Source organism: Miniopterus schreibersii (genome assembly GCF_964146895.1).
Source record: "Miniopterus schreibersii genome assembly, chromosome: 14".
NCBI classification, from domain to species: Eukaryota; Metazoa; Chordata; class Mammalia; order Chiroptera; family Miniopteridae; genus Miniopterus; species Miniopterus schreibersii.
Genome location: NC_138114.1, coordinates 49,368,147 through 49,390,740, shown reverse-complemented (window position 1 = coordinate 49,390,740; position 22,594 = coordinate 49,368,147). Strand labels below are relative to the sequence as shown.

The window sequence follows — 22,594 nt, the reverse complement described above, 5'->3', positions numbered from 1 at the left end:
CTCCCACACCCAGGGCAGGGTCCGGCCCCAGGAGCACCGCTGGCCGGGGGTTGGGGTGAGCAGTCTCTGTAGCCTCCCTGCCACCCCCACCCCAGCTCCATGCCAGCTCCTCTGGTTTGAGGGAGAGGAGGCGGGGCACCGACGTTCTCTGGGGAGCAGAGCGAAGCCTCAAGAAGTGACCCCGTTTCTGAATGAAATTGAGCTGCCATTTCCATCTTCTTCCCAAATGTCAGCGGCGTTAGATCAGATTAGGAGCTAATCTCTTGCCAAAATTCATTTCGGAACAAGCGAGGTGGCTGTGGGTGGGGTGGAGGTTTATTGTTTGTTGCAGTAGTCCAGCCCTAACCCCCCCATACACACTCATTCCTTGTCACTGGGGTGGAAGTGGGGGTAAAAACCGGGACAGACCGCACTGAGGCCCGGGGAGGCCTAGGGGAGGTGGCTCCGGGAAGCGAAGACAGCCGCGGACGCAGCACTGCTCAGCGCACCGGGGTTCTCGGAATGCTCCGAGGGCTCCCAGGCCCCGGGGCGTCCTTCTCGGCCCCGGAGAGGAAGGGCACCCTTGGCCAGGACGGGCAGGGCCCAAGGGGCAGGCACTGTGAGGGCCTCGATGCCTGCAGGGCATCCTCCCTGGGAGACCGAGGTCCCTCCCCAAAAACCGCCTATTTCCCCTCACCACCCCGCCCCCCAGCCTCTCACTCTGCGGGCCAGGGGGTAAAGGGGGAAAGGAAAGGCAATTTCGACCTAAAGGGAGAGCAGGACCGGAACGGGGGAAAGAACCGCCCAAATGAACTGGTCAGTACCTTGCCGGAGGCCTCATTTGACAAGTGACCAGAACACAGCCTGGCCTGAATGCATAATGACCCCCAAGTGAAAATTCTCCATCTAATTTGATATTTGGTTCTTTGCAGAAGCTATAGCCTTCGTAAATAATATACAAAGTAAGAAACCTAATCCCGCCTGCTAGAATGTTTAATTCATCATTATGCGAGCTAATTGGAAGGTGATTATATGGTAATTGCTCATTAGTGGTGTATATTTATCGCTGTACCTTATGTCAAGGCCATGGGAATTGTGTAGAGTCTGTTCTCTCATTTCAAGGATCAATTTCAGGAGCAGGAGCAAAGCAGGCAAGATCAAGTTCTTCCTGACGTCAGGGTCCAGCCGAGGGCTGTGGAGACCCGGGCTATATATAGGGCCTGGAGCCGGCTGGGTGCAGGGGCAGCTTGGGGCTGGGCTCAGCCCGGAGCCTGGAGGTACAGGGCAGCCAGGCCACTGCCAGGCCAAGCTGGTCCTCCCGGAGAGAGAGGAGAGGTGTGGGGCTGGGGAACCCCGACCTTTTTCAAAACTACCCCATCCCCAACCCAGGCACCTCCAAGGCTCTTCAGGTGCGTCTTGGCCTCTGGGCTTATTCTGGGAGAAAAGACCCACCCCCTGTGCTTTCTCTCTGGCTCTTCCAGCTCCTGTGCCGAGGGGTAGTAGCTATGGGGTAGAAAGGGAGACTGGAGTGGGAAGGGGAGGTTTGGCTCCAACGGAAATTTTGCATTTGGAGTAGTGGAGACCTGGGATCTTTCCCCATGGGATCCCTGATGAGTTGGGCAACTCCCAACTCCTCCCAAAATTACCTCAGTTCCCCCACCCAGCAAACTGGAGTGCTGGCCCGCGAACAGTCTGGCTAATGCCCAGGGCGGAGGAACTCAGAGTCTGTCTGGGGTTGAAGGAGAGGCCGGGGTGAATGAACTCGAAGCACCAAGAAAGGAGGGAGGTGAGCCCAACCCAGCTCCAAGGCCAGTGCCGGGGCTGGGAACTTGGGAGAAGCAGGAAGGCAGACCTGAAACCCCCAGGGTGCGGAGGAAAGAAGTGGGCTCGGTCTGCAGGTGGAGGTGGGAGCAGACCCAAGGGATCCGCAGCTTGAGGGATCCGGGCCCCCACCCCTGGAAACCAGGCTCCCGCGGAGCATCCTTGCACGTGGGCACGATCTTTGGCGCGCTCTGGCGCCCCCTCGAAGGAGTGCGACGTGCCTTTGCCCTACCCGGACCCCAGCCCGTGGCTCCTGGTACCCCTACTAACAGCCCCGGGGCCCTCCCAAGTGCCCCCCTCTCCACGTCGGGCAACAGGCACTAATGAACAAAAGGCCAATTAGACGCCCGGGCGCGGCTGATGAATGGACCTTTCGCTTTCAAGTGTGGCACCGCCTCGGGTTTCCTGGTGTACGGGGTCGCGACGGGAGAAGCCGCCTCCCGGAGCGGGGTCACGGCTGGGGTCAGCGAGTTCTCAAAACTCCCACTTCCCCCTAGCTCCGCGGCTGCTTTGGGGAAGTAAATCGCGGGGCACGTGAGCGGAGGCGCGGACGAGGCGCGCCCGCGGCCGGGCAGCTCGGCGGCCGGGCCAACGCTGGCGGCCCGCCTCCCCTCCCGCCCGGCCCGCGGCTGCTCGGAGGCAACAAGTAAGTCAGACGCCGATCGATCGCTGCAACAATCCAGGCCGGCCTAGGAAAATACAGTTACAAAGAAACCAGCGGTGTCTGCCAAACTCCCGAGCGAGTGGTGCGCGACGGGAACAATACCCGAACCCAGGCCTCCTCTCTAGACACACACTCACATACACACACTCACACACACGCCTAGATCCCCAAACACACAGATGCTGCCCGGGCGCTGGGCACGGGCGCCATCACACGGGAACCCCCACGCAAACACGGAGAAATGTTACCGAGAGTGACACCCGCGCCGAGGCCGTTCCCGTGGTCTGAGGTCTACCACCACAGCCGGACTCACAGATGCGCCCTGTGCGGCCAGGCGCGGGCACACACACTCGATACACAACTGTATCTCTACGCCTTTGTAGGCACTCTCATTACAGCCGCACAACTACCCGATCCTGCCCAACTCGATACAATCTAGATGCACAAGCAAAGCCAGACAGCCAGACACTCACAATCGACACAAGTAGCGCTGGCCCCTCCAGCCGCTCACTCACGCAGGTAGCAGGGCTTGCACCTGACGAAAGTCCTGGCTCAGACACACAGTTACATCTCCACACAGACACAACTGTTTCGTGCACCTAACTCATACACTCGACCTATGCTAACACACAAGCACAGCCTCTCACCCTAACTTCATCGCACCTTTATTTCCACTTGCAACTGCACACACGCGGGCAGCCCGGCCCAGGTGACCCCACCGCGGAGCAGGGCCCCGGGCCAGGCCTCCCAACCGCTACAGTCCCTCCCCAGGCGGCCCGCGAGTCCCAGACTTTGTTTCTCGCTCCTCGAGGCGGGACGGGGAGGAGCCGAGGTTCCCAGGGCTGCGCGCAGGCCCTCGCCCCCTTTCTGCCTGGCCCGCTTGGCGCGGCGCTCCGCCTGCCACAATCCGCCCCTAGCACAAAAGTGGCCCGGCAGGTTCCGGGCGGCCGCCAACGCTCCCGCTCCGGCTCGGCTTGGCTGCCAGCAGCAGAGTCAGAGGGAGCTAGGGGCACCGGGCAAGCAGAACAAAAAGCAGAGAGGGGTAATGTCCCCCGGGGTCGGGGGTCCACGGTTTCTCCCACACAGGGAGTTTCTGGTGCCTTTAACCCCCCGCCCGCCTGCCGGGCCCTGGGGCGCGCGGAGGAACAGGATCCCCTGCTCCAAATGCACGCTGAACCCACGTGTGCCTCACAGGAAGGAGAGTGTAGCGGGGCACACAGCGATACACATTCCTCTTGACTCTCTCAGGGAAATGCAGACTGAGAACCCACACCTCTCCTCTCCCCAAGTCCACTAGGCACCCGGGGACGCACAGGGACGGCCCTCAAGTAATCAGCACGCGAGCAGGACGCGAGTGAAACGTACACCACGTCCCGGCTCCGGGTAAAGGCAGGACACAAGGCTGCGCGCCTGCGGTTCGCCATGTTCGGGGAGGAACGCAGAACCTGGCCCTCGATGCCCACAGAGCCCTGCCAGGGGCATCCAGGCCTGGCACCCATGAAACACGACAGAGGACCCAGACCTGGGACGCGGCTCCCACGCACCCCTTGCCCAAAAGGCTGCAGCCCAGCCCGCGCGCATTGCGAAGGGGACGCGGTGGTAAGGCGCGCGCGCCCGCACCCTGCCCTGCGCCCCGCGCCCAGATAGTCATCGTGGGATGGCATCTCGCAAATATTTATATTCCTCAGCGCCACGGCAGCCCGCGTCCACATTAGACGCTCTAATCCTGCCACTTTAAATAGATGAATTAATAAAGCAAACGAGCGGCTAATAAGCTGACTGTCCTGCCTTTTGGAGGTGGGGGAAGGACTCGAAAGTGCGCCAAATTTGTTTGCAGTGGATCAAGGCGAGCCGCCTCTGCTTCACTTTCTTTATCTTAATTCCGACTTGAAAAGATATAATTATCTAGTTTGAACAGAGCTGCTATCAAATCCTTCTTTGGGCCGGGAAGGGGGGCGTTGGAGTGGATTGCGGCCCTCTGAGCCGCTCGGTGCAGCCGGAGATAGCGCGTAATGAAGATGTGGAGGCCTGAGATACAAAGGGCATTAACCTCATTAGCATGAAACCTTTTCTTCTTACCATTGTGGGACCCTTTCAGCCGCCTAATCCCCCCTATTTTCAAAGCTTGGTTTGTAATAAAGCTTTTAGGTTTTTTTTCCCCCCAAAGCTAATGGTATTCTCTGATGATTTTATTGCTGTTACACTACATAGGACGTTTACAAAAAAAATCTTTGTCACCCTCCCCCTTTTCTTGCACTTAAAAAAAAAAGTGTATGGTTCTGCAGAAATAAACCTTTTATCAAATTGGGGAATTTTCTTCTGGAAAGGTCAGTCTGAATTTTAGCAGGTCCGTGCTCCAGGTTGGAGGAACTCTGGGTTTGGGCGAGTGGGTAGAGGAAAAGGTAACTTGTTTAGACAAAGGCATGCGACGCGATACTGAGTGCAGAGCGCTGGGACGGCCATCCCGCACTGAGGTCTTGCTGTCAACCCGGCTGGGAACCCCACTTGAGTTTCCAGGATACCCAGCGCAGCACCTGTCCCTTCCAGAGACAAGCCTGGGTCTCCTGAGGCCGGCCCCCTCTCACCCCAGCAACCTCCTGCACCAAAGTCGCCCCACAACATATACACAGTCCCGGAGGAGTCTGCGTGAAAATTAGCACCCTGAACAGCCAGGGTTCTCGAGAGGAAGAACCACGGGGGGGGGGGGGAGGCAGAAATAAAGAAAAAAGAGGGAGAAAGACTGAGAATGAATTCCACTTTAGAAGAGAGGAGGGGAGGGGGTAAAAGAAAGAAAAATTTCCATAGTGCCCTATAGTCCCCACACGTGCACAGAATGTCTAATCTTAACTTTTCAAGGCAGGATGTTAACAAAGCTCGTATTTTTGCCCTGCATTGTAACTTGGCCTTATCACAGTGTAAAGGGTGGGGAGATTGTCCTAAATTATGTCCAGGCAGCCCCCCTGGATCCGTGGATTAAGAGATTAAAGGAGACCACTGGGCAAGGCCTCCGCTACCCCCTTCATATTCCTGGTATGATAATTGCTTAAACTGATTTGCACTTTCACAAAAGCTCGCAGGACGCTTTGTAGCTCGAACAGAACAGACGAGGTTTCTCTATCAATGGAAATAAAACTGATTAATGCAGCCTATCAGGATAAAAAGCAAATGAAGCATGCAAAAACAACCTCGCACCCCCCGAAGGGGGGAGGGGGGAGCAAAGTTTCCTCCAAGACCGGTTACAACTTTTTCTTTAATGTTAAAATGAAGAGTTGGAGGTTTCTCCGGGACGCTTGCCTTATAAGGCTGCTGAGGCCCTTGGGCCCGCCTCACCACCTCAGACAGATTGGGGACAGAGGGAAAGGAAAGAAAGAAGGAAGGAAGGAGAGAGACAGAGAGACGACAGAGAGACAGAGAGACTGAGAGACAGACCGACCGAGACTTGTACTTTGGGGTTTAAAGTCAGAAACAGTTTCAAAGTCCCAGGATTCTGATTCTGCTACATGGTTTCCCCAATCCTGGAGGAATGTTCTTTGATACATAACTATGTTTAGATTTTTAAAAGATAGCGAGAGGCTAAAAGAAGTTGGCATTTTTAACCTGTAATTGAAACTAAACTCCCTCAGTAGGCCTTGCAGTGGGCAAAGGTCTGGTTGGGAAAAACTTATCTCCCATCCCTTTTCTGAGGGACTTAAATTCTCCTAATCCTCTCTGCTCTCTACCCTCATCTCTCTTTAAAATGCCCAGGAATCCATCAGTCTGGCCCTTTTGTGGGTGGGGAGGCTGGGTTTCTTGAGCCTGGTTAGGGAAGGACCACACTCCAATTACTGGACATAACTTTTTTAAGAAAAAATTTACTTCGGTTTCCCAAGACGACTACTCTGAGGGCATATTGATAAATCTTTATTGACAAAATATTGACATTGACATACTTCTTGGAAGTATATAGTGTGTTAGAATTCTAACAAATTAACACAAAACACAAAAATATTTACATTCTGGTATAGAAGACATTAAGGAAGCGTTTGTCACTCTCTTTAGTAAGTCTATGATCTTGGAATAGAAACTCAGTGCTTGAAAACTTGCCGCCGTGTCTTTGGCCACACTTAACTATCATCCCCGCTAACTACAGTCCTTCGGTTTTTTTTGCAATAGATTGATTGAAAGTTTGGAATGGCCTTAGCAGTGAATGGTTGAACTCAGCCAATATTTCCAACCACTAAAAGGAGTTTACTTCATGATTTTAAGCCTTGGGATGTTAGGAAAGGGAATGTCCAAGAAACAATTAATTTAGGTATTTTTTTCCAACACAATTCCTGACTCCTCTTGTGGGCACCCTCCCCAGCCCTCCCAGACCCCCCCCATCCAGCTCCCCATTTCTCTGTAAGAGGACCACTATCGCTGAGCCTACCCATTTAGCTTTCACAATCACTTTGACGTCAGAAGGTATCAAAAAGTGTTTACAGACTGCACATTTCTCGAAAAAAAAAAAATCAAAATAAAAAGCACACAGAACCTGCCTTTAAAAGGAAAAGAGAATTACAATTCATTTTCTGTCTTCAGACACCATTCGCCCAACAACTGCTACATGCAATTCAAGTTTTTGAACATGTGTGGGATGGGGCTGGATATGGAATTTCAATCGTTATTATTACTAATTATTTTTAAAGGTTGGGGGGAAACACTGCGAAGTGCAAAATAAAAAGTCCTGTGCCTGGTTGGGTTTTTTTTTTCTTTTATCATCATTATTATCATCTTTTTTTTTACCAAAAAAAAAAAAAAAAAAAAAAGTCGGACTGCGATAAACGGAATACCTGCCAATCATCTTGTCCGGCTGGTTTGGCGTTTGACTGACAGCTCCCCTTGTCAGGGCGCCTTCCTCTTCGCCACTTTGGGATCCCTCTCTCCCTCTCTCCCTCTCCCTCTCTCAGCTGCCTCTTTAGACAAGGGGTGCAAGTTGATCAAGGAGCCTCTGTCCTCTAACCACTTGGCGCGGCCTCGATCAGGACCCTGCGCCCTCGCCGCCCAAAGTCCGCGCCGCGCGCTCGCTGCCCGCGGCCCGCGGCTCCCTCTCCCCGTCTCGGTGAATGTGTGTGTGCGGTTTGTTTTTGTTTTGTAGGGTTGCTTTTGTTTTTCGTTTCCCGTCTTCCCCTCCTCTCCCTGTCTCTGATTTTGCTCCGTGCCGTCCGTCTCTGTGGGGCTCGGTTTGCGTTTTTAATCGTCTGAGGTTACATCTATCTCCTCGGGACTCGCCTGCTTGGTGGCGATTCTCCACCGGTTAATGTGATGCGTCCCTTTTTTCTTTTGCTGCGAGTCTGAACCTTCTTCCTCCAGCTTCTGTCTTTTGAACTTGGTCCTTCGGTTCTGAAACCATACTTTTACCTGCGGGCCAGAGGCAGAAGGGGCGCGTTAGTTCCTCCACAGCGCCCTCCTGTCTCTTCTGCCTTCGCGGGGCCCAGACCCCGTCTGAGAACAGAGCGTCCAGCCCCCCGGGGCGCGTCCAGAGGCCTCCCTTCGGGGGGCAGAGCTCCCGGAGCGCGCGGGCGGAGGGGGGAGGCCTGGCTCCCTGCCCCGCGCCCTCGCGAGCCACCGGCCGGGTCCGGAGGGCACAGCCCTTCTCACCTCGCCCTGAACCGGGCGCCCACATTCCGCTGAGAACCAAAGCCTCGCAAAGCATGGGAAACCCCTATAAAAACGATAAGTACAGAAAAAATAAGAAAGAGACGCGTCCCTAACCCCCGCTACCTAGCCCGAGCAGGAAAGACGTCTCTCCAGCTGCCGCAGCTTCCTGCGGGGCCCGGGGTGTTCCTCTTTCCTTGGGTTTCCGGCGTTGCCTAAATGGAGCGCCTCCTCTGCAAAGCCCAGCCCGGGGTAGGCAGCCGGGACTTCCCTGCGCTTCCTTCTGGCCCAGGATCCTTGCAGGTGAGCAAGCCTGGGTGGCAGGGGTTGTGCCAAGGAAGCCAGGAGGGACATGCGGCGCAGAGGCCTTGGGGACCCACCCAAGACTCTCAAAAGTGAAAGCTTCTGAAAGACCTCAGTTTAAAGAGGAAGAAAGAAACTGAGAAAGGGGACAGAAGAGAGGGAGAGTCTTCTCTTGCCCCCTCCTGACCAGCCCCAAGGCGGGACAGGGCCAAGCTTCCACCCTGGCCACATCCCTTACCGCCAGGGCTCCCCGGCAGCCTGGCCTCCCCAGAGCCGCTGCTACAGGTCGGGGGGTAAGGAAGGGAATCGCTGGGCCGCAATCCCCATCGCCCCCTGGGGAGCCTGGGTGGCGGGTCCCTATTCAGGGACCAGACCAGAGAGCAACGCTGCCCAAACTTTCTCCACCGCTGAGGTGCAGGTGAGGATGCCGTGGTGGCTGCATCCCCGCGCCCGGGGAGCTCTGTGCCCAGAGCGCCACAGGCCGCTGCGGCCGCTCCGCTCCCTCGCCTGAGAGTCCAGCCCAGGTCCCAGCTCGCTCTCCCCGACGGCCCCAGTCCCCCCAAGTGCCCTGTGAAAAAGCGGAGCTGGAACAAGGCTGAGTTTAATTTGCTTTGAGTTTGCTAATTGAGGGGGAGGACGGTTCACTTCTCCCCGGCGCTCGCCCAAGGCGCGCGTCCGTGCGCTCGGGGCTTGACACGCACACAAAGCCTGCGGGCGGCGTGGGCAGCGAGGCGGACAAAGACCACCGCCGCCTCGGCTCTCCGGGAGAAATCAGCCGGGGCCGCGCCTGGTGCCTGCCCCGCACCAACCCGCGAGGCCCTCCTCGGTTTTGTCCCGGGGAACGTTTTAAAACAAAAGCCTCGACCTCTCTGCACCTCCCAGAAAAAGTGTTACAACTTAATCTGCAAGAAAACGTTACTGTTTCCTGGGAACGCCGACCCCGCCCTGCGGCTCCGCGACTGTGGCGCCTACTGTAGCCCCGAGCCCCCTCCCCGCCCCGGGCAGGCCAGAGCCAGGCCCGCCTCAGGACCCCACGGCCCAGGAAGGGTCTGTCCCAGAGGCAGCCCTTCTCCGCAGCCTTCCAGCTCTGTTTCTCCGATTTTAGGGACACACCCAGGATGCATGGCCTCCGCCTTCTGACTCTCAGATTCCTTCAAGGGGAGTAACTGGTGTGAGCGTGGGCCTGCGGTCGCACAGAACTTGCCTTTAACCAATTCCCAGACTCCAGCTTCAACACCCGACACCCCGTAGCTCTCTCCCTCTTCCGGGATCCCAGCCGGGTCCCCAGACTCTCACCGAAAGTTTCACCAAAAGTGCAACGGTGTCTTAGCCAGGAGCTGCAAGGCAAGCCCAGCCGACAGAAGGAGCGACCCAGGCCTTCCCTCCCGCCCCCCAGAGCCTGGGGCGGGGAGGCTCCTGCAGCCCCTTCTGGAGGCCAAGGAAGCCTGGCACCTCGAACCTTACACACCCTGAGCGGGGGGCGTGGAACCAACTCCTGGGCTCTTTGCCGAGGGCCCTCTCTGAGCTCTGCGCTTGTGTGCCAGCTGCGTGGGTTCCGAGATCTGGGACGGGGGTCCCGCGCCTGGGCCCAGCTCACCTGAGTTTCCGTGAGGCTGAGGCTGTGTGCCAGCTGCTTCCTCTCCGCGCCCACCACGTAGTGGTTTTTCTCGAAGGCGTGCTCCAGCCTCAGAAGCTGGGACGGGGAAAAGGCGGTTCGGATCCGCTTCGGCTTTCGGGCCAGCGCGTTGTGCAAAAGGAAGCTCTCCGGGCTTGTGTCGTTCCCTGCGGGGGACACAGCAGAAGTCCCGTCAGAGGGGCCGCCCTGGCCGGGCCGCGCGCTTCTCAGGAGACGGGGCCGCGGGACACCGCGCTCAGGGCCTTTCCATAGCCCCTGCGGCTCGGCCCCTGGGGGCCGGGCACCCTCCGGAGTCGCGCTCAGAAGATACCGGCCCGGCTGCCCGGCCTGGACAGCCGGGCTCTACCTGTGCGGCACCCGCCCTGCAGCCGCCCCTGGGGGGCCAGTCCCCAGGCTCCTGGCCTCAGCGGACTTCGCAGCCGCCTTAGCGCGCGGGCCTCGCTGCCGAGCACCGGGGACAGAGGCCGGGGCATCAGGGGCAGGCCCGGGCATGGGAGCCCATGACCCAGAGAAACGGCTTCCTTTTCTTTCCAACCTCTCCGGGAACTCTGAGCGGCAGTGGAGAGGCCACGGACCGATACCCAGAGTTTTCTCGAGAACTTATTTTCAAATTATGTACTTTAAGTTTTTCCCCTCTGGAAAACTGCAGAGGCCGGGCGGGTCTTTAAGCCCGACTGGGACCGAAACGTCGCTGACGGGTGCGCGCCCTGCTTCTGCCGCCTCTGCGTCCCGAGGACCCGGCTCCCCCGCTGCCCGGCTCCAGAGAACTGGGGACGCGAGCGGAGCGATCGAAACCCGGAGTCAGCGCGCTGCGCGCGCCCCGCGCGCCCCGCGGCGCCGTCCGAGGCTCTAGACGATCCCGGCTACTCCCGGCCCGGGGCGGGACCACGCGCGGCGCCCGCAGGGAGCGGGGAAAAGAAGCCCCGAACTTTGCGAGCAGAGCCAGAGTTTCGGGTTTTCTCATTAGGGTGGGAAATAAATAAATTCACTAAAAGCCCAAACAAAGAAAAGCTAACTGACAGTGCGGGTGGGAACCGAGGCAAATCTGATCCGGGAATTCAGGCGAACGGTGGTTTTTGTTTTGTTTCGTGTTTTTAAATTAGGGGCGGAGTGGCGCGCACCCGGTGAGGCTCCGGCAGGAACGCCAAGGGTTAACGAGCGGACCCGCGGCGGAGGATCGATCGGCGGCCGCGGGAGGTAGGTCTTTCCGCGGCTCCGCGCGCTCCGCTAATTACTCGCCGCTTTTCCTTGGAGTTCTAACTTTCTTCCCACCCTCACCCAGAGAAAAACAACAAACAAACCAGAGTAAATAAATAAAATGGCAAGAAAGGAAAACACCCAAACAGGATCTTCTCCAGTCCTTCTCGAGACTCGGCTCATTTCTCTTATAACAAAAATAAATAAATAAAAAACAAAACAAAAAAAAAAAACAGACCGAACCTGCTTTCCCGGCGCGGCCGTTCGGCGCCCCACTTCCGAGCGCCGAGCCTCGGAGGTTTCAACCCGCTCGGATTCCCGCCCCTCCGGGGCCTCCAAACAGCAGGAAAAAACAAACCCCGTGATTGTGCCCGGGGCGCGCGGGTCCCCTCGCCGCCCGAAGGAAGTCGGAGGCCGGGAAGTCCTGGGTCTAAGCGGAAGGGACGCGGAGCGGGTGGCGAGCTGGGAGGAACGCGGCCCACGGCGCCCAGCGGCCGGGCCCAGTCCTCGCCCCTTGGAGCCGAGGCGGCGAGCGCATCGCCTGCGTCGCCGAGAAGACGCAGAGCCTGGGGACCCGAGGGCTGCGGGACGCCTCGGCTGCCCCGGCCTGCCTGGACCCGAGCGCGCTCGGGAACAACTTGCGGCCGCAGTCCGGTCCCCAAAACTGGCCGCAGCTTTGGCAGCTGGGGACGAACACCAGGCCTGGCCCCTCGCCGCCCAGTTTCCGAACAGGGCGCGCGGCCCGCCAGCGGGAGGAACCTCCGCGCAGGCCTCGCCAAGCGCCCACCCCGAGCAGGCCCGGGGTCTGCGGGATGCGGCGCGCTGCAGATCCGCGACGTGGCACGTACCTTGGAAGCGATGGCCCAGATACCGGTAGCGGTGGATGAGCCACGGGTAGAAGGTGGACGGGTCCCGCTGCTGCGAGGCGAAGAGGGGGTGTGGCGAGTGCGAGGAGGGCAGGGGGTGGGCGGCCAGGGCGTGCGGCGGCGGCACGGGGTGCACCGGAACGGCGGGGTTGGGCGGGTGCGAGACCGCCTCGGCGAACACCAAGTCCGGGTTGGAGTAGACGCCCCTGCCGGCGGCGGCGGCGGCGGCGGCCGAGTGGAAGCCGTTGAGGAACGGGTTGATGGGGCTGGAGTTAGCGTAGCTGAGCGCCGCGGGACGGATAGGGTCCTCGGAGCGCGAGGCGGGCAGGGGACTGTCCTTGGCCACCAGCGATTCGATGGTGAAGCAGCGCTTGGGCGCCGGCTGGAACATGCTGCGCCGAGGAGCTGGCGCCCGGGGCTCCCCGCTCGCGGCGACCGTGGCGCGCTGCCTCCGCCGCCCGCTGCCCGCGGCGAGGACCGCTGAGAATTGGGGACTTGTTTGTTTGGGGTGGGGGTGGGGGGAGGAAAGGAAGAAAGAAAGGAAAGGAAAAAGGAAAGGAGGGGGGAGGGAGAGGCAACGCCGAGGATCCCGAGAATCTTGCACCAAACGCGCCCAACCTGGAGAGACGGGGGAAAAATCCTTCCAGAAGAATTTGCAGGCGTGGATTGGGGTAATTTTTTTTTTTTTTTTTTTTGGCGAGATGGCGTGGGGGGGGGGGATCGGAGTTAGAAACAGGGAGGAGGGGGCAGTTTCTTGGGGGAGGCAAAAAAAAAAAGTTTTCTCTCCTCTGCAAAAGGCGGGCAGGGCGCCCTAAGTCCAAGGACAATCCATGGAAGTGTTCGCTTCTTCACAAGTTGTGCAAACGATTTGTTAGTTCATGAGCCTAATTAGTGCGGGGATCACATAAACAGCTTCCTCCGAAGCCTGGTAAATGGCTTGATGATTGGTCGCTATTACTCGCCCTGAGGTGGAAGGGGGGAGACTCTTTAAAGTGCGTCAGAGGGAGGCGAGCGCCCGGGAACCCGGAGGCCTGGATCCCGGCCGAGAGTGGAACGGAGTCGGCGCCGCGGCCCCGCCGCGCCTCCCGCGCCCGCGCCCGCGCCCGCCCGGCCCCGCGCCCTCGCCCCGCGCGCCCAGCTCACTCTCTCCGCGGCGCCCGCGGCGGCCTCGCCTCTCCTTCCTCCGGCCTCGCCGCCGCCCCCCCACCTCCTCCCGCTCCGCCGCCGCCCCCGCCGCCGCCACCACTCCCTCCGCGGCACCGGGGTCCCTGCAGAGTCCCCGGGCGGAGCAGCCTCCGCGGCGGCCCCAGGGATCCCGAGCCCGCGGAGCCCGAGCCGGTCGGACGCACGGACGGACAGACAGAGGCGCCCGGGTTCCTCGCGCCTGGCGCTCCGCCGCTGCCGCCGCCGCCGCCGCCCCCGCGGCCCCGCGTCGGGGGAGCTGGGATCGCCCCGGGAGCACCGCGAGGGTAAGCGGGCGGCGCTGCTCTGCGCGCGGGCTGGCGGAGCTCCGGGCGGCTTCCCGGGAGAGGAGGGAGCCTGCGAGCGGGGGTCCTCCCGCCACGCGCGGCCTCGAGGTCCCCGGGTCGCTGCGTGGCGACCCTGGGTCCCGCTTGACCGTCTGCGAGCGCGGACGGAGCGGAGGCCTCTGCGGGGCACAGGGCGCCCCGCGCGCCCCGGTGCCGCGGCGGGTGCTCGCCGCCCTCCCCAAAGCAGCTCCTGCGTAATACCTGGGGCCGGGGCCCGAGGCCGGGGGACAGGCTGTGTGATACTGTTACGGTCGTTCCGTTGTCGTCGTTAGTTTTGGGTGGTGGTATTGTTATTATTGCTGCTATTATTATTTCTATTATTATTATTATTATTTCTGCTATTATTCCGCCCTCTGTCGTCCCAGGGGCGGGCTGCGGTGCAAACCCAGGGCTCCCGCCTGGGGAGTGCAGATCGCGTCTCCGGCTCCAGGCCGTGTCCGCATTTTCGAGCTCGCCTTCGGTTTTGGGATGATTTTAGGGCCGAGTTCCCTCGTCCCCATTGGCTCGCGCGGCGGCATAATTATGATCACATCCCCCGGGCTGCTGGCGCTGCTCTCTGTTTATTGGTGGTTAAAGATCTATTATCTATTCATCAGCCGCCTATTTTTCCTCCTGGTTTTGTGTGTGTGTGTGTGTGTTTTCCTTTTTGCCAATTACATTCTTCAAAAATGAAGTACCAGCAGGTATTTTGCACGTTTACAATTAACGATAAAAAAGAAATCTGGCGCCCTTTAAACCGTTCCGTGGATTCCCGTGTCGTTTCCCTTAGGGATGGAGACGTGTCCGTGTTTGGTGACTAGGCTGCCCTGAGACCCCCGAAAAAGTCGAGTGGGAAGGGCGACCAGTGAAGGCGAGTGCGCGAGGCTGAAATGCCACCAGAGTTATCCGTGGAGGCGCCCCGTTCTTGGGACTGGCTCTCTGCTTCCCCAGCTCCCCGCCTCCCTGCCCTGGGGTCTCCCTTGGCCCTCTCTGGTTTTACCTGCTGTGTATTTCTGTCCGTGTCAGTCTCTCCACTTCTGTATTCCCGGAGTGGTTTGGGTGGGGGTGAGATCATCCAAAACGCCCTTTCAGAAAACTCTCCAGGCAGGAGACGAGTTAGGCGTGTGCTTAGTGAGGGCCCAGTGGAGGTCATGGGGTGCCCCCTCCCCTCCTCTTGCCTTCCCTGGAAAATTCGCACACACGCACATTCACACACCAGGCGGGTGTAGGCCTCAGCTTTGCCCTCACACAGAAAACCCTGCCCCTGCCTCAGGCTGCGGACCTCTGACGCCAGCTGTGGGTAGGGGGCCTGACTGGGTTGCCATCCTCACTGGGTACTCACGGCTTTGCTCTGCAGCCCTCTCCTGCACCCCCAACCTTTCCCAGACCCAAGGATGCCAAGTGTTTGATCCAGCCTCTTGGGGTGTGGTGCATTTGAAGGCCCACCTCCCTGGGGCCTGCACCACCAACCTCCAAAAATAGTATGTCCAGCAAACCTCTCCTCCCATTAGGCTCTAGGGACAGACACCCCACCAGGCCAGGCCAGTCTAGGCTGGCAGGGATCCATCCCCAAGCCACCTGGAAAGGTGGAGGTCTTTTAGCTGTGTCAGCCAGTGGGCCTGGGGTGGAGGGGAGGGGGAGGTCAGCCCTCCATTTCCAAAGCCCGAAAGAAAACATCCAGCTTAGGCAGGCTGTAGATCCAGGATCCTGGGGTGAAAGGGAGAGAGAGCCCCCTTCTCCGTGGAAGGCTGTCCAGGAGGGCTGAATAGCCAGGCTCACCCTGAGGCCAGGCCCTGCAAACTGGGCCTTAGGCTCCACGTTGAAAACGGGGGGCACTAAAAGCCAAACCCTGGCTGTAGGACTGGCAGTGACCATTTATTGCACAGTTAGTGTTAGTGATGTTGACTGAGGGTATAAGAGTAGATGACCTTGAGGGGATCCCTCAGTGTCTCTACAGTGTGTGATACATGAGGGTGTTTCCCCTCTTTTAAAACTCTCAGGCTGAGCTCTAAGGTGTTGTGGGTACCCCTTTAAGCCCTTAGCCCCCTTTGGCCATGATGTGTCTGGAGTGTCCCAAGGGAGTGAGAGACAGTTTGGAGCCCAGACGCCTCAGCCTCTCCTTCCAGGGGCAGAGAGCCCAGGCAGCTCACAGACAGGTCTCCTCCAGCAACATCCTCTGCCCACTGCCCACTGACCGCCCGCCTCACGAAACCTGCCTGAGAGGGTCAGGTTTGCCCCAGGGACTCTAGTTGTTGGGCAGGTGGGCAAGGCTGTGGCAGCTGTGGGCTCCAGGACCCGCCCTCCTAGGGGAGAGCAGGGCTTGCCAGTTCCTCTGCCCCCTGAGCCACTGGCCTCAAGCCTTGCCTGGGCCCCCATGAGGGAAAAGTGGGTCTTCCAGTGAGTCCGGGCCTCGGAAGCCCTGGAAGCTGGGCCATCTATGCTAATTCAAGCGTCCAGACTGGAGAAGCTCCAGTAGGTTCGAGCAGCCCCGGCTCCTATTGGGGGGTGGGGGTGGCGCGAGCGAGTGTGCAGGAATTAACTAGGAAAGTAGGAAAGTAACTCATTAACCAGACTGGTAGGTGGAAGAGAGCCAGGGCCCTGGGCACTCTGGACTCCTTTAGCCTCCAGTCCTTGGACTGGGCAGCTGTGCTCACTTTACTGGTGGTTCTGGCCCCCAGAATCCGGCCCCTCTTTGTTCCTTGGCTGCCCTAGAATGGTGGACATTTGTACAGGCTGCTTGTGCAGTGGGAATGGGGGATTTCTGATGCTCCGGAGACAGTGAGGGACTCCCGTTCCCCATGACCCAAGCCGAGGGTTGGGCTCTGTAGATTCAGGAATCTACACTCTGCGGGCAGCTGGACTAACAAACACATAGGAAGGTTCTAATCCTGGATCTGACACTCACTGGCTGAGTGATCTTGGGCAACTCAGCAACCTCTGGGGACCCCTGCTTAGTCATCTGTGAAAAGACAGCCAATGCCACCTGCAAGGCAGTGGAGGGTAGGCGTCAGGCCTAGTTTGGGGGAATGATAGACCCCTCTACTTCCGGATGGTAATTACACGCCTGTACACGTTTTTCAGAACTCACAGAACAAATTGTACACTACAAAGGGTGAATTTTACCATATATATATGTATATATATATATATACCTTATTATTCTGCCCCTCACAAAAAGTCACGCTGGGTAAACTTGGGCAGGTTACCTAACCTTTCTGTGCCTCCGTTACCTCTTCTGTGAAGTGGCCCTTGGGGCTGTCCAGTGAGATAAGCCAAGCGAAGCGGTTAGGCAGCCTCTAGCACACAATGAGCTGCCATAAAAGTTAGTTCCTGCCCTGGATGTTGCTGTTACTATTATTACCTACCCACCTCCAGGGCTTGTTGCTGGGCTTCAAGACTGAACAATAAAGTTGTACAAACATGAGTTATTGCTGGTCTCACACTCCTGCCCCGAGCTCTTCATGCTCCCTAAAAGGCCAGGATTTCCCTAGGGAGATGTAGGGGTCAGAGAGGCCTGGGTTCCTGGTTAGTGGGAGGCATCAAAAGGCAAAGATTTCTGGGGGTCGCCTAAAACCTCCTGCTCTGCGTTTCCCCGCCAGGCCCCTGTGTCTTTGGTGGAGCAAACAGCAGCGCTCCTGGGTGGCCGGTGGGGTATAACTGGGGTGAGTGTGTGCCCAGGTGCTGCCTTAGATCAGTGTCTGGGTGACCTTCACGTTCTTGAGCCTCGGTTTTGTCATCCGTGAAAAGGAAATACCAGTATCTTAAGGGTTGTTGAGAGGAGTTAAGTGAGCTAACGCTTGGCGCAGTGATTATTCATGGAATATTATTATTGTTAGGCTATGGCCTGGTGCGGTCCAGCCCCCCCACGCCCTCTGCCACGCCCAGCTCGCAGCCGCTGAGACCCGCTGAGGAGCTGGTACATCGAGGGCCTGTGCGCCCCCAGGCTGCGGGAAGCTCGGGCATCAGTGAAGGGTGAGCCCTGTCCCGGGCCCTGGGCCTTCCAAAGGTGTCCCGGGGTGGGCAGGCCTGGGGGCTGGTTAAAAATGCCTTCATCCCGTTGTGATTTCCAGTCACTCGGCCTCTTCGAGCGTGTAGGGCAGCGGCAAGGAAACGAAAAGAAAAATTAATATCTTATAAATGTTTGAAAATTGTTACATCGTATCCTTATCTGGCCTCCTCCCCAGAGGCCGCGGGCTCGGCGGGCGCGGCGGCCGGGGCCCCGCATCCGCGTGCGCGCAGCGGCGCCTAGTGGCGACGGCCGGGCGCGGATACCCGCCGAGATTCTGAGTCGCGGGCACCCGGGCAGGGCTGGGGCTGCGCCCCACTGCCAGGCTCTTGGCATGACCGCAGCCCGAGCCAGGAGAGGAAGCCCGAGGAGGGACCCAGGCCCCAGAAGGGAGAGAGGACGACTTGGAGATGCGCCCCTACTCCCTCCAGCAGCTCCAGCTCTCCGCTGCAGAGTTCGCCACCCACGCAAGAATTCCAGCTTCACGAGAAGTCGGGCTTCCTTCCGCGGGATGCAAGAAAGGGGGACAGGTTTTGCTCTACAAAGGACGAAGCGGTCAAGATCTCCTGTGCCGGGGCGATGACTAGCCACCGCGCCAATGGGGCCGCAATTCCATGCCGGAGGTTCCAGATCCCGCGGCCAGATTAGGGAGGCCCCGAAAATGGGCCCCATACTGGCCTGCCCTGGCCCTGGCCCTGGCCCCGGCCCGGCCCTGGCCCCACCTGGGATGGAGTCAGAAGAGCTGGGGTCGACGGGGGCGACTCTCCCAGCTTCACGCCCCCTCGTGGCCGGCCGAGGGCGTCCTGAGACTGGGCCCTGCTGGTTATTGGGGATGTGGCCTCCGATCACCTGACTGCGGGGCTGCGGCGGGGCCCAGGCAATCGCGCCCCTTCCTCCTGCAGCTCCTGGACCCGGTTCGTGCCCGGGCAGCCTGGCTCCTCCGGGGAGGTGAGGCCATGGGGCCGCTGGCAACCCGCGCGGCATCAACCCAATAATTGTCCAGAGTGTGCACCTGGGGGGCTGAGCCCTAGCAGGAGAGTGTGGACCCTGGTCCCTGCCTCTGCTACCCCAGCGGCAGTCAACGCCCGCTGTCCTTCTCCCGACGTTAGCAGGAGCCTTTGAGCGTCTGGGTCTCCCCGGGTCGGTCCGTGTTGAGATCCAAGGTTTCAGAGCCAGGCGCTCTGCGCTGACCCCTGGAGCCACACGCAGGCTCCCGCGTGGAACTTTATACCTCCTTCAGGGCATGGAAGCTCATCAGCCCCTCAGCACGCCGGCTTTCACTGCTGAAAGCAAGGAAGCAGAATTTAAAAAGCTCCGGTCTCTCTCCCTCTGCCTGCCTTCAAACGACAGTCTAAGGCCAAGCAAGGATAGAGGAGGGACAGACTGACTGGACACAGACAGAGAGACGCATTAGGGAACATGGGTGCTCTTGCTCGGGTGACGAGCTGGGCAAGGGTGGAGACAGCTCTGACTCCCCGGCCCTCCCTGCCCCCCTTGTGGGTTCTCACATTCCCCTTTCCAAAGCCCCAGAAGCTGCGGCTCCACGGGCCACAAGGGCGTCACTGTTGCTAGGTGCTCCCAGAGGCGGAGAGGGCGGCCTCCAGAGGGCCAGGGTCCAGCCCGGGAGACGAGGGATGCCCCTTCCCACGCCTCTGCAGCCTTCTCCCCCATCTTTTCGTTTGAAACTGCTCTTAGTCGCCAATTTTGTAACTTGGGGTCCAGTCCTTTAAGGAGCTTCTTGGAGTTCTAAGTGGCGGTCCTCCTCGGCAGCTAGGGGTGGCTTCGGAAACGCTGGCATCCTACCGGCCCCTCTTTCAGGAAATTGATTGTCACTTCTCTTAGTACCTCCCCATTTTCTGGACTGGGGGGGTGGCTGGGCTGGGGCTTAGAAAGGGGACTGTGGCCATGTGAGGAAAGAAGGAAACTGGAGGCTTTTTAACTCTTGGACGCTGAAGATCTCCGTGAAACCTGGGGAGAATGCGGGGAAGCCTGAAAAGAACAATTCCACTCACCTGTGTCGAGTTTTAGCGTTTAGAAGCACGTGTGCTCACACCGGTAATCGCAGTGAACCTCACCGTCTGGTGTGGAAGGGGTTATGGTACCCACTCTCCAGATGAGAAAACTGAGGACCAGAGAGGTTGCACAAAGCACTCTCTCCTTTGGCCCTACATGCACTGACCACCTAGGAGCCCTGGGACAGCCCTGCCTCCCCTCTGCCCCCCACCCACCCTGGTTGCCAGACTCCTGCATGCAAGCCAAAGAAAAAGAGGGGGAGAAGCCCTGACAGGCGGACAGGGGCATCCGAACCCTGTCTGGTGGCAAGGCTCTGGCAGGCTGCCCTGCAGCGTAACCCCCGGGCTTGCTTGAGCCCACTTGCCCACCACTGTCCTCCAGGCCACTTCTCCCAGGCTCAGGCCTCGCCTCAGGCCCTCTTTCTTCCCCAGTCGCTTCTTGCGGACTCAAGCCCCGGGTATAGGACTAGAGGGCGGAGGGAGAGCTCAGGGGCGGGCAGGCAGGGCAGGGCGGGGGGCGCTGGAAGGCCGCGACCGGGACTCTGTGCACTCTGCACCCCCGCGTTGCTCTTGTGGGCGACTCAAAGCAGCCCTGAAACCTCCGGGGGTGCGCACCAAGGGTGCCTGCCCAGGAGGATGGAAAACAGGACTACGGCCCGAGCTCCCCTCCCAGCCAGCACCGAGGCCCCAAAGCCTTGTCCAGCGCCCTGCGTCCCTAGCTCTGAGCTAGGGAGACGAGAGCTGGGAGCTTTCTCACAGGTCCACAGACCGCCCCCTCCTGCGGAGACTCCCTCACGGGGCAGCCCTGGGGGACCGAAAGGTGGCCAGGCTGCACCCCAAAGCGAGCAGCAAAAAGTCCTCTGGTTCTGGGCCCACAGCCGCCCTCTCTCCCCGGCCACACTCACATTCCGGGCCCTTAGCGCCCGGAGTTGGGACACACCAGGCCCCGCTCCCTAATTTGCCTCTCGTCTCCGGGACACCCCGTGCGCCCCGTTTCCCCTACGGCCCCGCTGATCCCTCGCGGCCAGCCTGTGGTGGCTGGAGGAGTCACCGGGAGTGAGGCCCAAAGTGACTCAGGAGCCTGCAGGCGATCGAAGCCAGGTTGCGCCTCCGAGACCTCTGCCAGGGTCGGCGTGTGCTCCCCCTCCCCGCTCCTGGGGGCAGGGTGGGGTGGGGGGACCCGAAAACGCCGGGCCTCGGCCGCCCTCCGCTTAGCCCGCAGCCTGCGGCTGGCCAGGGCTGCGCAACAAAGGGTGGCACCGCGGCGGCGCGGGCAGGGACCTCATTGGTTCAATATTAGCTTTTCATTCCAGTCTATTGTGCCCATCTGAGATAATATTGACTCTGAGGTGAGAGCCCACAGCCGACAGGGCTTGTCTAACACTCCGCCGCAGGGCGCTCGGAGGGAGAAGAAGGGGAATTGGAGAGCTAAAGAGACTGCAAATAAAAGCTGCTCGCGCGGCGGGCGCCTCAGGCCCGGCGCTCCCCGGGCTCGTGCCCGAGCCTCTCGCCGGGCACTGGGGGTCGGAGGAGGGCCTGGGGTCCGGAAGCCGCCCCGAGGAGGGGCACTGCGCATTCCCATCGAAAAGAGCCCTCGTTTAACATGCGCGCCCATTCCCCAGGCAACTGGTTGGAGAGCGGCTCTGCGCCTGGAGGAAGCGGCATTCACACGCCGCTTCAGTTTGCGCGCAGGCCCGCGCCGGCCACGGAGACACCTTCGCCTTTTAAACGGCGGCATTCGTTAGGGTAGCTTCTCTGTCGGTGTTGTTCCCGGTTCCCCAGCGTGAGAAGCGTAAACGCAGGCGGCAGGTATCCTTAGGCTGCGGTGCTTGCATGTGCGCGGGGAATAAAAACGTCTAACTGCGCGTTCTGCTCGGCTTTGAAGCCTCTCCTCGCAGCCCATCCGCGGCTTCCTAGCTGCCCTAACCGCAGCTTTGAAGGGCCCTGCCACGCCCAAGCCTTGCATATGAAGATTCGTTTCCATTTCCAAATTGCCTCTAAATGCCTACGTTGGCAAATGGCCCTTTAATTTGTCTTAACATATCTGAGACGGGACCCTTCGGTTTAAGGTCCCCGGGACCAAACGGCAAATGCCGGGCCTTCCCGGGAACGTGGGGAAGGACGGCCTCGGGTCTCCTTTCCAAACGCCACGGTGCCCCTCTCCCCAGTGGAGTGACCTCTGTAAGAAAGCGATCATCTGTTAACTCTGCTACCCCAGAGCGGAGCCGGTCCACCCCCAAGGACCCCTGGGCTTGTGGGGGCCTGCAAAGGGGCGAGGGGCTGGTCCTGAACGCCTCCCTCCTTCGCAGGCGCCCTGTACTGAGCTCAGGCTCCGCGAAACCCACCTACAGCACCTTGACTGTCTCCAGGAAGGACACTCAGTTTGCTGTATGTGTGATCTATAATATATTATATATATGGCCCCTTTGTATTGTATGTTACTTAACATCTAATGTATATTATATGGTGTCATCATATTATATACTATTTAACATGTATTTAACATCTAGTTCCTATATGGCATTATTATATTACATATTTAATGTACTGTGTGTTGTATATAGTTCCGGATATATATATATGTTTATATATTTCTCCTTTTATATATGTGTAAAAATATCTGAGGCGCCTTTAATCTCCCTGCAAGTACACACTTGATCGCTTTAATGCAACATTATAAAGTCCTAATCGAAACCACTTTGACATCGGCGATGTCTTTATAACAAATACCCTGGAGTCCAATTTCGGCACGGGGGGGGGGGGGGGCGGGGCGATGTTAACTCGGCGGTGAGGGGCAGCAGGTCCCCTCTGAAACGTGGTTTACCAGATGCCCGTCCCCTGGGGACCGAGGAGACAGCGTCCTGGGCCCGGCGCCGCCTCTGCTCCTCGCCGACGCTGTGCTGGTTGCTTTGGTTTTGAGAGAGGCTGTTTAGAGCCTCCGACGGCCCCTAAACTGATGTCATGAATTAAAAATGAATTGGGGAGC

At 59.0% G+C, this 22,594-nt stretch overlaps 1 protein-coding gene across 2 annotated transcripts; it reads right to left on the bottom strand.

The window, feature by feature from the left end:
- Nucleotides 1-6,348: 6,348 nt before the first annotated feature.
- EMX2 (empty spiracles homeobox 2) lies at nt 6,349-13,045 on the bottom strand. 2 transcript variants are annotated; one of them, XM_081157999.1, is made up of 3 exons: nt 12,065-13,045; nt 9,981-10,165; nt 7,233-7,843 (listed from the first exon to the last, which is right to left on the bottom strand). In XM_081157999.1, the coding sequence occupies exons 1-3, from the start codon at nt 12,471-12,473 to the stop codon at nt 7,676-7,678; spliced, it is 762 nt and encodes a 253-aa protein (XP_081014125.1). In that variant the 5' UTR covers nt 12,474-13,045; the 3' UTR covers nt 7,233-7,675. The 2 variants fall into 2 exon arrangements, with proteins under 2 accessions (XP_081014126.1, XP_081014125.1); XM_081158000.1 differs by lacking the exon at nt 9,981-10,165 and having other exon boundaries at nt 6,349-7,843; nt 12,065-12,956.
- Between the last annotated feature and the right edge of the window lie 9,549 nt (nt 13,046-22,594).